This window comes from Nannospalax galili, unplaced genomic scaffold, assembly GCF_000622305.1.
Source record: "Nannospalax galili isolate Female #2095 unplaced genomic scaffold, S.galili_v1.0 scaffold1448, whole genome shotgun sequence".
NCBI lineage: Eukaryota > Metazoa > Chordata > Mammalia > Rodentia > Spalacidae > Nannospalax > Nannospalax galili.
In genome coordinates, this window is record NW_008358646.1 from 578781 (window position 1) to 593798 (window position 15018).

General features: G+C 48.4%; 1 protein-coding gene across 3 annotated transcripts; it reads left to right on the forward strand.

Moving 5' to 3' along the window:
- Positions 1–260: 260 nt before the first annotated feature.
- On the forward strand, positions 261–14775 carry Tmem11 (transmembrane protein 11). 3 transcript variants are annotated; one of them, XR_003847614.1, is made up of 4 exons: positions 261–769; positions 3395–3688; positions 10976–11021; positions 13866–14000. XR_003847614.1 is itself a non-coding variant. In XM_008821949.2 (3 exons), coding segments are annotated over exons 2-3 (519 nt in total). In that variant the 5' UTR covers positions 451–769; positions 3395–3686; the 3' UTR covers positions 14383–14775. The 3 variants fall into 3 exon arrangements, 2 of the variants coding, with proteins under 2 accessions (XP_008820171.1, XP_008820170.1); XM_008821949.2 differs by lacking the exon at positions 10976–11021 and having other exon boundaries at positions 451–769; positions 13866–14775; XM_008821948.2 differs by lacking the exons at positions 3395–3688; positions 10976–11021 and having other exon boundaries at positions 451–769; positions 13866–14775.
- Positions 14776–15018: the final 243 nt, after the last annotated feature.

The window sequence follows — 15018 nt, forward strand, 5'->3', positions numbered from 1 at the left end:
ACCCACCTTGAAAACCAGGCACTTACTAGAAACCAGACAGGTCCAAGGTCTAGAAGCACAAGAGATGGGGTAGGGAAACGGCATTTTAAGTTAATCATGACATATCTACAGACCCACAAACCATCTGAATTTGCCATCCTGGCAAATTTTGGTTGGGAAATTTTGGATAGAAGGAGGGTGTTGACATTGCACAGGCAGAGGCAACCTCCAAACAAGGGATGCGTGAACCGACTCTGCAGGTGACAACAGTGTTGGGATGTTAAGCAGCTCAGGTCACTGTAAAATGTGAGATGGACTGAAATGCAGAGGCCCAGCGGCCTAGGCAGCTGTGAAGGGCAAGAGGACCTAAACTAGGAACAGGACCTCGCAGGCCGTGAGGGCGGGGTCGCCGCGCTAGGCGCTCTGGGAGTGGTAGTTGCTTTCTTTCCCCTCTCCTTCAGCTATTCGCTCTGGAAGTCCGAGGACATTCAGGCAGTGGGCTCCACGACTCACACTCAGCGACTAGCAGATTCGTTCCTCTAGTGGAGCCCACCTCTCGCCCCGCTGGACGCGGGAGCTCGCGGGAGGCTTCCGGCGCGCGGCATTGTGGACATCGTAGTCCGCTCGCCACTGCCCGCTGCGTGCACGCGGCTCCCGGGACTACGTTTCCCCTCGGTCTCCGCGCGCCCCGAGCCGCGTCGACGCCAGCCCCCGGTGAGCCGAGAGTCTCCAAGATGGCCGCATGGGGAAGGAGGCGTCTGGGTCCGGGCGGCGGCGGCTCCCGAGAGAGGTGAGCTGGGCTAACGAGTGCGAGCGGCAGCTGGGCGCCGAGTGGACCAAACCTCTGTACCACGCGCGACCCCAACCTGCGTGCCTGCCGCGGGCGGGCCCAGTCCTTGGGGCCTGGGTCGGGGAGGAGCGGGCCGGCGCAATCGTCCGGGAAACCCGGGAGTGCGGCTTGGAGGGGCGGCGATTGGTGCCTGGCGGGTCACACACTCGGGTAAGCGGCCCCAAGGGCCGCAAGGCTAAATTGCCGAGGGGCGTGAGGCTCTGGGCAGCTGACTCGTGCACGTGGCTGTCGTGGCCTGGGCCCCGGACATGGCGAGGATAAGGCTCCTGGTAGAGAAGGAGGGGAAAGCTGCGCTGGGCGGTGTACGATCCGGGCGTCTGCTGGGAAGCCTCACCGTCCCGGGCGCGCCTCCAGGCCCTGAACTTGGCCGCCTTCTTTGCGGGGGGGGGGGGGGAATCCTCGCAGCTCTATGAGGGCTCTCTGCAAGCGCTCCTACCTCTGAAGTCCTTTAAAGTGACCTTTCTTGCTCAATGCGTGTGGAGGCGCTAGAGGCTTGTTTCTTCACGGTGGGCGTTCTTTTAGATAATTAATTTCCCGAAGACCAGAGTAGTTGGCGTGTTTCTTCATGTTGAAGTTGCAGATTTTCCTTCTGAAAAGTATTTTTCAGCTAGTAGGTTAGTAGAAACCGTTCAAGCCACTATAAGTTTGGGAGATGGGCATATATCCGTGGAGCTACTGAATTATACTGTCCTGTCCATTTGCTAAGATCTCTTTGGTGTGGAGGTCAGAAGGAAAGAAAGTTTGGTCTTAAACATTTTTGGTCTTTCTGGTGAGCTGAGGACTGTCAAACACAAAAGTTCTGTATCTCACCCATTCTAAATTCATCTTTGACTGATTCCATCCCATGTTCCTTGCTGTTGCCCACAGAGAGCTTTCTCGTCCCAGAAGATTCTATATATTTAACAGTAGTTATAAGCCTGCATTTGATTCTTTAGGTCAGTTATACAAAATTATCCAAGGTCCTTGGAAAAACTATGGCAAAGGGTTTGTTTTTCTAACTCAGTATTTCTTAGATAAGATCATCTAAAGAAGCTGTGGTTTGCATGTGCTCAAATACTAGCAAATGCTTTCAGGATCTTTAATGATACAAGTGGAAGCCTCTTAGTAATAGGGAAGAACCTTCTTAGAAAACTTGGCATTAATGAGAGAGTTGCATTCTTATCAGATACAAACAACTGTAAGGGCCAAATATGGATGCCTCAAACACTGTACTAGAGCTTGCTAGCTGACCTAAGAAAATAGATCTCGGGAATTATTTTTCCTTTGTTTTGAAAATGTTAATTCTAAACTGTCATGGCCAGGCAGGTGGCATATTCCAGTGATCCCAGCACTGGAGGCAGAGGCAGGCAGAACTCTTGAGTTCTAGGCCAGCCTGGTCTACATAATGAGGCCCTGTCTCAAACAAAAACAATAGTCTTTGTCAGCCAGCCACCCATAGGATGAGTCCAGTCCTTGGTGATTGAGCTTCAACAGTTTTTAAGGGGACTTAAATTAAGTACAGACAGATTGTAAAACTCCGTAGTGGTTGACTACTTTGGGTCAAGTGCTCTTTAGTTCCTCACCTGACAGCTTGACTCATTGAGATTATCTGCCTGGTCCCAGTAGGTGTTTAGATTGTGACCTTTGGCCGAGAACTGAAGGCTCTACCCATGCAGGCAGATGCTTTGTCTGCCAAGAATGGGTATCTGGTTTTATGGTTTGAGAGTTGCTGTCTGCCCTCAATCTAGGTAGTGTGTAGTGGCTGGAGGCCACCCCTCTGTGTGTCTGGCAAGCCCTATTTTTCTTCAGAGGAGTCATTCTCAGGATCGCACTCTGAGCCTGGCATGGAAACAACCCATGCCCTGGCTGACTTCTGTGCATACCTCCCTCCATTCCTGCTCAGTTGGTGGCATGGCTGGGTGGAGCAGTCCAGAGTAATTGTATGCTCAGCACCATAGATTGTAAGGACTGAGTGTATTATTGGCTCTCATGACCCAAGTAGGCTGTTTATGGCTCCTAAATGACTTTGTTCCATGTCACATTTGGACTGACTCAAATTTCAGCTTCACTTTCCAGAGTTGGTGCTCACACCTTGCTGCCTGCCTTATACTGAAACAGAAGGAAGTGCTATGTGATTTGGGGCAGGGACTAGAGCAGGGCAGTGGTTTCAACAGATACCATATTAGCCAGTGGCTGCGGACCACGGAGCATGTGTTATATTTAAGGCCCTACCTGGTGCTAGATTGTCAGCTTAGAGTATGCAGTGGCTCTTGCTTTGTCTGCTTTTTAAGTCTAGAAAGCACAGGCTAGCTCTAGAACTGAATGACAATTTATCATAGCATTTCAGAGGCTACAGTTACATGTAAGTTCACGTTAAATACAGTGAAAAGTTGAGCTCCTCAGTCCCACAGACCATGTTTTAAGTGCCCAGTACTCACTTTGGGCTAATGGCTCAGCACAGATCAGTAACTTTTCCATCACTGCAAAAGTAGATAGGGACAGTGCTGATCTAAAACAGGAGGGGTGAAAGGAGCAAACTGATAGCTGCTTGTGTGTTGATTTTTCTCTCCACTCCATTAAATCTAGGGAACCAACAGTATTTGTAATGAAGAACATCAGACTCTGAGCTGTAACCTGAATTCTTGTTCAAAATTGAGCATACTGGCAGCGAGCACAGCAAACAGATTGCCATTTGTCCTGCCGGCGTCTTTGAGGCACATTTGCCCATCTAGGAACACAGAGCAGGTATCTGTGTTCTGCCACCTGTGTGCCAGCCTGGACCAGCTCTCAGACAGACAGCCCTGCCTATCCTTTCTTGGGATACTTGGTGCTGCTCTCAGGGCCCCTGAGCATCCCTGAGTTCTCCGTGATTGTTGGAATGTGAGTATAGCCCTGTACTCTGAGTTCCTTTTGTGATAATCACATGAAGATGTATTTGATCTGCATCTGATCATGATGCAGGGCAGCCTGGGGTGTAGGCTTCCCTCCCCTGTTCTGTGCAGCTGTCTCTCCCTGCATTTGTTAAGCAGCCAGTCCCCTGGGGTTATCATGGATTACCTCCACATCCTTCCCTCCCACCTCCTCTAGGAAAGCTGTGCCATATTTGTGAATACATGTGAACTGATGTAGAGTTTATGCCTACTTCAGCTGAACAGATTGCCTTCTAGCCATGTGGACAGGTTGGTTTGCATTCTTGGGGTGATAGACCGCCTTTCTGCTTTGATCCTTTTCTTTTAGAGCTGGAGTTTTAGGCATTTAATAACTCCCATTCTGGCTCTGGTGTGTGGTGGGAGTTTTCATTTACTCCTGATCTGGATGAAATTCATAGACCTGGGACTTAGACTAAAATCTAATCTCCAACTACTGTGGAGGGTGGTACTCTGCCTGGGTATGTAGGTTAGGTCTGCAGGGCCAGCCTTTGGGTGTGCATTTCTATTTTTCTAGTTTTCACTCAAGCAGTATGGATTCCATTTGCTTTGATTCTTGCCTCTGGTTCAGTTCTGTAGGCCATATTCCAGTGGAGGCCACCTTTGAGGAGAGCAGAGCTGACTGTGTCCAGGGAGGAGGAACAAGCTGAGGTCCAGCCTTAACCAAGCTTCTTTGCGTGGTTTGGGGTGGCCATGCCTTCAGTGAGGGAAGAGTTCTATGATCCAACACTCACTGGAACCTCCTAATTGCCCCTGTTAGGGTTCTGTGCCAGTAGCAGCTTTGTGGGCACAGTCCCTGGTGAAAACCAGTAACCACTTGAGTTGTCACCACAGTTCTTCAGATGATGGCTGTGTAGAAGAGACTTCAGCATCTCTGCTGTTGGTTTTTCTCCTCCTGTAGGTCATTACATATTTCCACCAATGGCTTGGGAACCTGTTGTACCCAGGCAGAGCTGGCTGGGTATGATGGAAACAGCCTCTGTTGTTCAAGAGGCCCAAGTGCTGTCCCTTGCTAATTTAGTTATGAGCTCCCACTTGAACCCTGCTTGGGAAACTGGGACCCCGATCTATAAACTAGACAGTAAGGTTGAGTTCTTTTCTGGGTCTACAGACCCCCAAAATGGTGCAGGGCAACATGGCCAGGGCTTGTTTGAATGAAACAGGGAAATAGAACTATCCTCTTCCCAGCAGGACTATAGGATGAGACCAGCAAAACCTGCAGCCAGGAGACCTTTCTTGCTCACAGAAACTGTTGGACTGGGCGCTTGCTTCTGTCTTCTCTTTGGCACAGGGCAGGTACTAGAGTGGGAAGGGAGCTACCTGCTTACCTTAGCAATGAGGGCCCCCATGGTTATCTGTTCTCTACTCTCCAAGGGATACAGGTTGTTGAATAAGAGTTTTGTTGTTGTCTTGAGACAAGTCTCCTCCAGGCTTACATAGAACTTGATTTGTAGCTGAGGATGACCTTGGACTTCTGATCCAATTCTAGGGCTCAAATGAGGGCTTTGTGCAGGGCTAGACAAGCACACTACTGAGCTACATCCTTAGTTTGACCCTCCCCCACTGGGGGGAGCTTCCTGAATAGCTTATACTACAAGCTTGTTCCATTGTGCTCAGTTGGGATTTTTCTACTTAAGAAAAAATTTATAGCAGGGCATGGCTACACATGCCTTTAATCCCAGCACTCAGAGACAAGGAGCTCTGAATTCAAGGCCATCCTGGTATACATAGTGAGAGTCCCTGTCTCCAAAAGAAAAGTTATATTTTTTCCATTATAAAAGAAGCAGGGTACTAGGGAGATAGCATAAGTGGCTAAGAGGCCTTGCTTTGCAAACATGAGGACCTGAGTTCAAATTCTCAGCATCCACATAAAAAGTGAGGTATGGCTCTGTGTACCTGTTACTCTGGCATTGGCGTTGGGGGGGAGAGGCTTAGACTGCTCTGGATCCTGAGAGCTTGCTGACCAGCCAGCCTAGCCAGAATGAGTTCTGGTTCAGTGATGTTAGAAATGGCAACCCAAATGGGGCCTGCTAACTTGAAAGTTGTGCAGTTGTTAAGGAAAGTATAATTTTTGAGACCAGGATGCAACCTTAAGCACATATTTTGATCTTAGACAAATATTAGGGTATGGATCTGTCCAGAGCTTACAGCTCCTAGAACTGACAGACCCTTGATGGGAAGAATAAGCCCACGGGCAAGTCTCAGTAGCTGGAACAGAAGTGTGGCACAAACCCCAACACAAGACAAAGGAGATGCAGTTTGATGGTGCTGAGACATCTGTTTAACACAGACCCTGTCTCAAGGCAATAAGATATCTTGCCATAGAGGAAGGCACCTGATGTCCTGCTCTGGCCTTGGCATGCATGTGCTTGTAGAAGTCAGGACAACTTGTGGCAGTTGATTATCTCTCTCTACCATATGAATCCTAAGGATTGAACCCAGATTTTCAGGTTTGGTGGCAAGTCCCTTGGTCTGAAAGCCATCTTGCTGGCCCCTTGTTTTGTTTTTAAACATAAAACTTTTAACACTGGACATGTTGGCATACACCTTTACTCCTACCCAGGACTCAGGAGGCAGAGTCAGGTGGATCTCTGTGAGATCAAGGCCAGCCTGGTCTACATAGCAAGTTCCAGGCCATCTGGGGCTACAGAGAGACCCTGTCTCAAAACAACAAAAGGGTCAACTATCAGGCCTCCATCAGAAGAAAAACCCTGCTGATCTTTTGGTGTGCAGAGCCTTTGATAACTCTAGGGTTTTGTTTTTTTTTTTAATGTATATGAGTGTTTCGCCTGCATGCATGCAAGTGCTCATAGAAGGAGTCATATCTCCTGGAACTGGAGTTACAGACCATTGTTAGCTACCACATGGGTACCAGGACAGAACATCGGTCCCCTGAAAGAGCAGCAAGTAATCCTAACCACTGAACCATCTCCCCAGCTCAGTGTCTCTCACTGTAGCCCTGGCTGGCCTAGAGCTCACCATGAAGACCAGGTTGGTTTCAAACTCCCAGAGATCCCCCTGCTTCTGCCTTCATAGTGCTGGGATTAAAGCTGGATGGTAACCTTCCCTCCGCCCCCAGCTTACTTGGGTTTTTTAAAATTATATCAAATTCATCAGAAGCTAACATGTAAGGCATTGGTACAGCATTATTCCAGGTAAAAGCATGATGCTAAGTGAAAGAAGCCAGACACAAAACCCCATATATGTGTTCATATGGAGTGCCCAGAATTGGCAGATCCAGGGTTAAGAAGCAGATTGGTGGCTGCCAAGGGTTGAGAAGGCTTGAGGAAGCTGGAAAGTGCCTCTAAGGAGTACAGGGTTTTCTTTTGAGGTGATGAAAGTGCTAAGATTGATGCAGAGCCACTGAACTGCCCACTTAAATGTGCACTCTCACTTGATAAAACTTTTTTTGTTACGTCTTGTTTGCATCAGGATCTCATGTATCCAGGCTAGCTTCAAACTCTGTATATAGATGAGGCAGGGCCTTGAACTCATGATCCTTTTTTGGGGGGGTCTTTTTGAGACAGGGTCTCCCTGTAGCCCCAGCTGTCCTGGAACTCACTATGTAGACCAGGCTGGCCTTGAACTCAGAGATCCACCTGCCTCTGCCTCCCCAAGCGCTGGGATTAAAGGCTTGCGCCACCACACCCGGCCAACTCGTGATCCTTTTACTTCCCATTTCCCATGTGTCAGGATTATGGGAGTATACCACTATACCTTGCCTGAAGAAACTTACTTAAAAATATGAATCGAGGGCTGGGATTGCAGCTCGGTGATACGGATTGTCCAGCATGCCCAGGACCATTCCATCTCTGGCACTGCAGTAATCAAAACTTCTTTGAGCCAGATGTGGTGGCACATGCCTATAATCCTGGCACTTGGGAAGTAGGGGTAGGAGAATTAGAAATTCAAGATCATACTCTGCTACATATAAAATTCAAGGCCATCCTGGCCTACTTGAGACCCTGTCTCAAATTATAAATACTACTTCCAGAGGCCACTTTACACCTGCCTCAGTGACTACTGTTCAAAAGAAATAGCTGTCAAGATGGCTCAGTAGATAGAAAGGATCTGAGTTTGGTCCCCAGGACCCACTTAGAGAAAAGAGCCAACTTCTACAAGTTGTCCTCTGACATCCACATGCATACTGTGGTGCACATGTGCCCCCCGCCACACACAAATTTTAAAAATAAAAGCAAGCAGAAAATAACGGGTTGGTGAGGCTGCAGAGAATTTGGAACCTTTGTATAGTGTTGGTGGGAAAGTAAAGTGGTACTGCCACTGTAAAAATCAGAATGGCAGTCCTTAAAAACAGAGCCAGGCATGGTGGGGCACGCCTTTAATCCCAGTGCTTGGGAAGCAGAGGCAGGCAGATCTCTGTGAGTTGGAAGCCAGCCTGGTCTCCATAGCGAATCCAGGACAGCTGTGGCTACAGGGAGACCCTGTCTCAAAAAGCCAAAAAAAAAAAAATTAGAAACAGAGTTACATTATAACCTAGCCAGTTTGGGTATCTGTTCAATAGGAGGCCAGAGAGATGGCTCAGCAGGTAAAAGTGCTTTCCATGTAATCCTGATTACCTGAGTTTGATTCCCAGAACCCACATAAAGGTAGAAAGCAAGAACTGACTCCACAAAGTTGTCTTTTGACCTCCACATGCACAGTGTATGCCCACATACCTCTCCCTCTCCCTCTCCCCCCACCTCAAACTTTTTTAATTTTTAAAGAATTAAAAATGAGGGGCCTAAATAGATGCATGTATACCTGTATTCCTAACAGCATTACTCCCTATAGTCGAAAGGTAGAAACAACTATCCTTTGGCAGATAACTAGATAAACAACATGTATGTGATATTATGAATTGAACCCCGGCTTTGCCTTGTTCCACCTCAGCTTCCCCAGGTAGAGAATACCTTGCATCTTGCTTATGACGCCTCACTTCCTTGCTCTTCAGAGTTGACCATTGAAGACAGGCCTAAGACACAGGCCTTAATAGCTTTGTGCACCTGAGCGAAACATGAGAAGAATCGGCTGCTGTGCCATCAGCCTCTCTTGGGTGGTGGTCAGCCCAATTTAGTTCTTCTCATCAGGCAGCTTTTGCTTTCACAGCATAGCACTGCTCTGAACAGTCTTTTGACTTTTGAGATGACTCCAGACTTTGGGAAGACCAACATTAGAGTTTTGGCCTTATACAGTGAGGCAGGGACTGCAGAGCCCTCTGGGCAATTGCCAGACAGCAGTCTCAGGTTACCCACACTCCAGAGGAGACAGTGTGAACTTTAGAATTTTCTTTATGGCCTCCTTTGGACTGCAGTGCCAGCATTTCCAAGGGATTCCTTTGCCACCTGTCCTCCACCCCCCAAGTTGATTGAACCTGGGTATGCCAAGGCTGGTTACAGGTAGAGGGAAGCAGGCTCATGACCTGAAGTGCTGGAACAAGATTGGCACCTACTCTGCTGAAGGCTCAGGGTAGAGGGATCCCCTCTCCCCAGTGCTGGGTTAGGACAGTGACCTCTGTTCATAAGTACCAGAGATAGTGCTAGGTATAGAAACAAAAGCCATATACTAAGAACGGACTCCTCTTTTCCTTCCTGAGCCACCCAGTTCCCTCCCTAATGACAGTCCTATTCTCAGATCTTGTCTCCTAGAAGATACTTTTTTAAAAAATATTTTATTATTATTTTTATTTTATGTGTATGAGTGTATAGGCCTGCATGCATATAAAAACACCTGTGTCCTGAAATGCCCATGGAGGTCAGAAGAGGGTATCAGATACCCTGGAACTGGAGTTACAGATGACGAACTGGAGTTAAGAACGGTTCGTAGCCACCATGTGGGTGCTGAGAATTGAACCCGGGTCCTCTGCAAGAGCAGTCGGTGCTCTTAACTGCTGAGCCATCTCCAGCCCCATAGAAGATACTTTTAAAAAACATTTTATGTATTTTTATTTTATTGTGTATGAGTGTATTGTCTACATGTATATAAGTGCACCTATGTCATGCAGTGCAAGTCAGAAGAAAGTGTCGATCCCCAGAGTTATAGACAATTGTTAGCAGCTATGTGGGTGCTAGGAACTGAACCCGTATCCTCTGCCAGAGCAGCCAGTGCTCTTAACCACTGAGCCATCTCCCCTTCCCATCAGTATGGAAACCAAGCTTTTCTTTCATCGCCTGGGCTCTTGGCCAAGTTACGTTTGACCCAGAAGTGGAAGCCAGCCACTCATGCTGGAGTGGTTAAGAGGTGACTGGACTTGGCACTCTCCTGGGAGCTTACTCAGGAAGCAGATGAGCCCAGAGTCCTTATCAACAATACAGACCTGCGTTTCAAAACCATGTGTGCCATGGCATACAGAACCAACCCACTCCTGCCAGTGCATAACAGTGGGGTGCTAGCTGCTTTGTCTGGTCCAGGATGCCCAGCAGAGGGGTACTTATGCTTCATGTCTGTTTGGGTTTAGCATTACCATTTTCTTCCTGGAAATACTCTTAAGATTCCATCATCCCATAGGAAACCCAGGACTGTTTTTCCTTAACTGGCTGTCTCTACAGAATTGGTGTCCCTGGTGTACCCACCCACAGGTGTGTGGGCTGCCTGTTTGAAGACTTTAGAGACTGCCCTGTGTCTTTTTTGACTTTGCTTTTGTTTCCATGCTTTGTAGTTGGGCCAAGCCTGTTGTGGATGGGAATGGGCTGAGCTGCTCACAATAAGATACTGGGGCTCCAGACAGCTGAGGTGTGCTTAGCAGGCAGTGGTAAGCTTGTCTATAGAACCAACTCTGGGTCTGGGCATGGTGGCACAGGCCTTTAATCCCAGCAGGTGGATCTTTGTGAGACTGAGGACAGCCTGGTCTACATAGTGAGTTCCAGACCAGCCAGGATGACATAGTGAGCCCTTATCTCAAACAAAAAAGCAGAGCCAACTCTGGGTATATGAGGATTGACTGGGCACACCTGTGTCTACACCTGCTATAAGCTGTGGTGGTCACAAAACTGCCTGCATCAAGAACAGAGGATGCTCAGGCCCCCTGTGGGGGTCATAACCCCACTGACCCAGAGTTCTCTGGCTCAGTGTCTGCTCATTGTCACTTTCTTCTTGTGAGGGCTGCAACACCTGGCAGCAACAGCAAGGCAGGAGCTTGGAGCACTGGCTCCCATTTCTAGACATGTTCATAATCATGAACAAGTCTACTCATCTGTCTTGACAAATGGTAGGCACTAGCCTTATCTTCATGCCTGTCTTGCAGGGGGCGGGGCTGGCCAGGGATCAAGAGAGAAGGCATCTGCCCACTGGTAAGTTTTCAAGATGGAGTAGTCTGGTGCAGGCGCTGGCTGACCTGGATGTTCCTTACTGGGACAAACTGTTTTCCCTGTGTTCAGGATGGCCCCAAGCCTGCAGGGTAGAGGCCACAGCACTTCAGTTGGCTAATATTGTAAGGTCATTGCAACTCCAGTTTTACTCCACATTTTCCTTTGAGTATTCCACAGGGAAGAGTGCTTACTTGGAGGTATCCCTGGGCTCACTTTGAAAGTTGGCAGAACTTGTGATGATTTGGAAATGGCTCCATCTAGTCTCAGCTGTGGGTATAGGATTTGGCACCTCACAACCCTTGTGCCCTGGCCACTTGGCTTTTACTGGCTGATGGCATGAGATCACAAAGAAAATCTCTTGACTATGAGTGTTCCCTCTTGGGGGTAGAGTCCCTTACCCTTCTGTACCACTGAGGGACTGTCACCAGTTATTACTGACTTGTTTTTGAGACATGGTCTCCCTGTGTAGTCCAGGCTGGCCTGGAACTCACAATTCTCATGCCTCAGCTTCCTGAGTTGCTGGTATTTCTGGCCTGTGTCCCCACACCTGGGCTCAGCACTGATGTTGAATCTTGTGATACAAGGGAATTACTCAAGCCATTCCTCTTGCATCTAGAGTGACCCTGTCTCGGGATTACTTATTGGCTGAAGGTGTCTTAAGATGATGGATCCTGTTGGGGAGAAGCAACTGCAGTCACTTGGAGGCCTCATTGGAAAAAGTCCTCCTTTCTATTGGATTTGTCAGCTTCCAGAGGACAGGATGGGTCCTCAGCATTCCTGACCACTGGCATGCCATTTTGCAGTCTGCTTTGGCCATGTCCCATGCTATGTGGTGCTGAGGATCAACGCAGTGTCCCTGTACAAGCTAGGCAAGCTCTGCCTTAGCCACCTTCATTCCCCATGCTAAGGATTCTGGTCATACCCTAGGGAACAACTTTCTCTCTAGTGCATAGTTGACTTGGGGCCTGTGATTTAATTAGGCCTCAGCTGAGCCCAGCTTAATTACAGTTACTGTTTCAGGGTAAAACATTCACATTGCCTGAATCCCAAGCCAGTGCATTTTTTTGAAGGTGTGCTGGTCTGGGCATGGGGTCCCTCTCTCTGCACTTGGAAGATTTTTGAAACACCTTCTTAAGACCAGTAGTCATTTAACCAGAGTGAAACCCAGTCTGAGGATTTGAGGATTGCTTTTTGTTTACTAAGAGTTGGTCTTAGTTATGACCGAGTACATGAATTCCAGTGGGGGGGGGGGGCTTGTAAGAGGGCAGGAAAATAAATATGATCAAAATATATTGTATGAGATTAAGTACCAAAACCTACCCAGTAGTGACAGGAAAGAATCTAGTGTATCAGGTGGGCTCTTTGGTGCTGGTCACTTTCTTTAAGTTTGCTCCAGTGGTCCAATTCCTAACACTCCCCATGTCATTTCATCCACCTTTGAAGCAGGACTAGGATCACACTGTGTTGACGTAGAGGTTCTGGGGTTGCTCTTGTCACTACCAGTTACAGTCACTGATGAGTAAGCTGTGTGCCCAACTCCCCATGGCTTCTCATGGTTGTTTGGGTGTGTATGTCCACCCAAGACAGGCCAAGTATCCATGCTTTTTCTCTGGGTACAGGGCTGTTTGCTGCTGGCCACTGGAGCTCATTTCCTGTCAGTCACATTCCTTCTACCACAGACCTAGAAACATGGAATCAGAACACCACAGCTGAAACCTCTGTAATTGTGAATATAGCTCCCTTCCTTTAAACTGTTTCTCTCAGGTATTCTGTCACAACAATACAATCTTAAACAGAGCAAGGAATGTGCAGCCCTGTGTTTAGTTTTGTCCAGGACAGTGGGAGAAGACTCTGCTTTGAGAGAGAGGTCTGTCCAAGAGACAACTCCAGTGGGAGTTCCCAAACTGCCTGATGTGTCCCCTCAGCCATGGTCACCAAATGAGTCCAGGCTGTCTTCTGGACTTGATACAAAGCTGAGGTTTTCTACAAGGCTCTGATTCTTTGCTACCTGGTCCTGTAATCCAGTCCCAGGGCTAGGAGAAAGTCAGGTGTCCCTGTGAACAGTAACAGTGTCCTTAGTTTAACTAGCCATCCCCTCAGTATGACAGCCTTTTGGTCCTGCAGGGTTAAGTGAGTGGTATCTGGGCAGCATATTTGAGAAGCCCTGCAGATGATCTTTCTGCCCACTAAAGTTCTGAGGCATCTGTTCCAGTTCATAGAGGGATGCCTTTGCTTCCAGCCTTCTGTGTTTCCTGGTCTCTTCTTGCTGTAGAGATGAGGCAGGGCTGGTGGGCTGCGCAGTAGCCTATCATTTGGGGACCAAAGGAGTCTGGTTTTCAGGCACCCAAGGCAGAGTTGTTCTTTTGTTCTACAGGCTACAGGTAACTAGTTTTGATGTGAGGCAAAGGCAGGATGTTCAGCATACGTGTTCCGAGGTTTTGGGTTTCCTCTGGAGAGCCTCCTGCAAGTTCTCTGAGGAACAAAGAATAGTACTACATGCTGACCTTGTGCTGTGACCTCACCTCCATGGTGCTCTTGGCTGAGACCCCTTTGGCTTCATTGGCTTCAGGTCTGCTGAGGTACCTTGCAGGAGGCTCGCCACCAGCCCAACAGCACAGCAGCCTATCTTAGACAGTAGGCACTACTTTTCCTACATCCTTTTCATTGCACTATTTCAGAAGAAACTCTCTGAGGATCTTGTGGGTTGAGTTCTGAAGCCAATGAACCTGTGAGATTTGCTTGAGGCTGAGGCCCACCACCTATCCAACTCCCATGCACCCAAACTATGCTGCTCAGCCTAACCTTGTCTCTTTCCCTCCACTAAAGGGTAAGCCTGTCGGCCACAGACTGCTACATAGTGCATGAGATCTACAGTGGGGAGAATGCCCAAGACCAGTTTGAGTATGAGCTGGAACAGGCGCTTGAAGCCCAGTACAAGTACATTGTGATTGAGCCTACCCGCATTGGAGATGAGACAGCACGTTGGATCACTGTGGGCAACTGCCTGCACAAGACGGCTGTGCTGGCAGGCACTGCTTGCCTCTTCACCCCATTGGCACTGCCCCTGGATTACTCCCACTACATCTCCCTGCCTGCCGGTGTGCTGAGCCTGGCCTGCTGCACCCTCTACGGGATCTCCTGGCAGTTTGACCCTTGCTGCAAGTACCAGGTGGAGTATGATGCCTATAAACTGTCCCGCCTGCCTCTGCACACGCTCACCTCCTCCACACCAGTGGTGCTGGTCCGGAAGGACGACCTGCACAGAAAGAGACTGCACAACACAATAGCACTGGCTGCCCTGGTGTACTGTGTAAAGAAGGTTTATGAGCTCTATGCCGTATGACTGCAGGAGAGTGGGACATGGAGCAGAATCACATGGCCCACAGGACAGAGGACTCAGATTGCTCCAGCAACACTTTGGGCTTGCTCTGTGAGGCAGCAGTGCCTAGGATGGTGTTTGGTTAATACTTGTTATTTTTTAAAAATAACAGATCATGGGTATACCAGGGGTTTATTCAGCTCATTACAGTACTAAGACATCTATTTCCATAACCCAGGAGTGGATCCTAGGCTGTGGAAGTCAGGCTGGGCAATGGAATGTGGATGGAAGCCAGTGCTACTTCCTGAGGGGGTTGTGAACATGCTTGGGGGGAGGGTGTCTCTAAATATATTGTTTAACTATACCATTCAGAAGCCAACCAGAAACGATTGACCATTAAAATTATGAGAATTTCAACTCCTGCTGTTTTTTCTCTCTACCTGTGCCTGCGGCTGCTGCTGCATGTGGAACATGCAAATGCTTCAGATACACCCTGCTCCTCACTGCAATCAAGCCTCACCACTTGTAGCAAGGACAAGCCTAGATCTGACATCCTTCACAGAAAGATCTGCACAACATGATAGGACTACCCACCTGCCCTGGCATATGGCCTTCTAATGTTCCAGGGCCAGCAGTGCTGATGTACTGATGGTGGGATAA

Excerpts from the sequence above, each read along its gene's own strand:
- Tmem11 (XM_008821948.2), top strand. The coding sequence starts at position 714 with ATGGCCGCATGGGGAAGGAGGCGTCTGGGTCCGGGCGGCGGCGGCTCC. Across the intron at positions 770-13,865 it reads GGCGGCGGCTCCCGAGAGAG|GGTAAGCCTGTCGGCCACAG; the intron begins GTGAGCTGGGCT and ends CCTCCACTAAAG.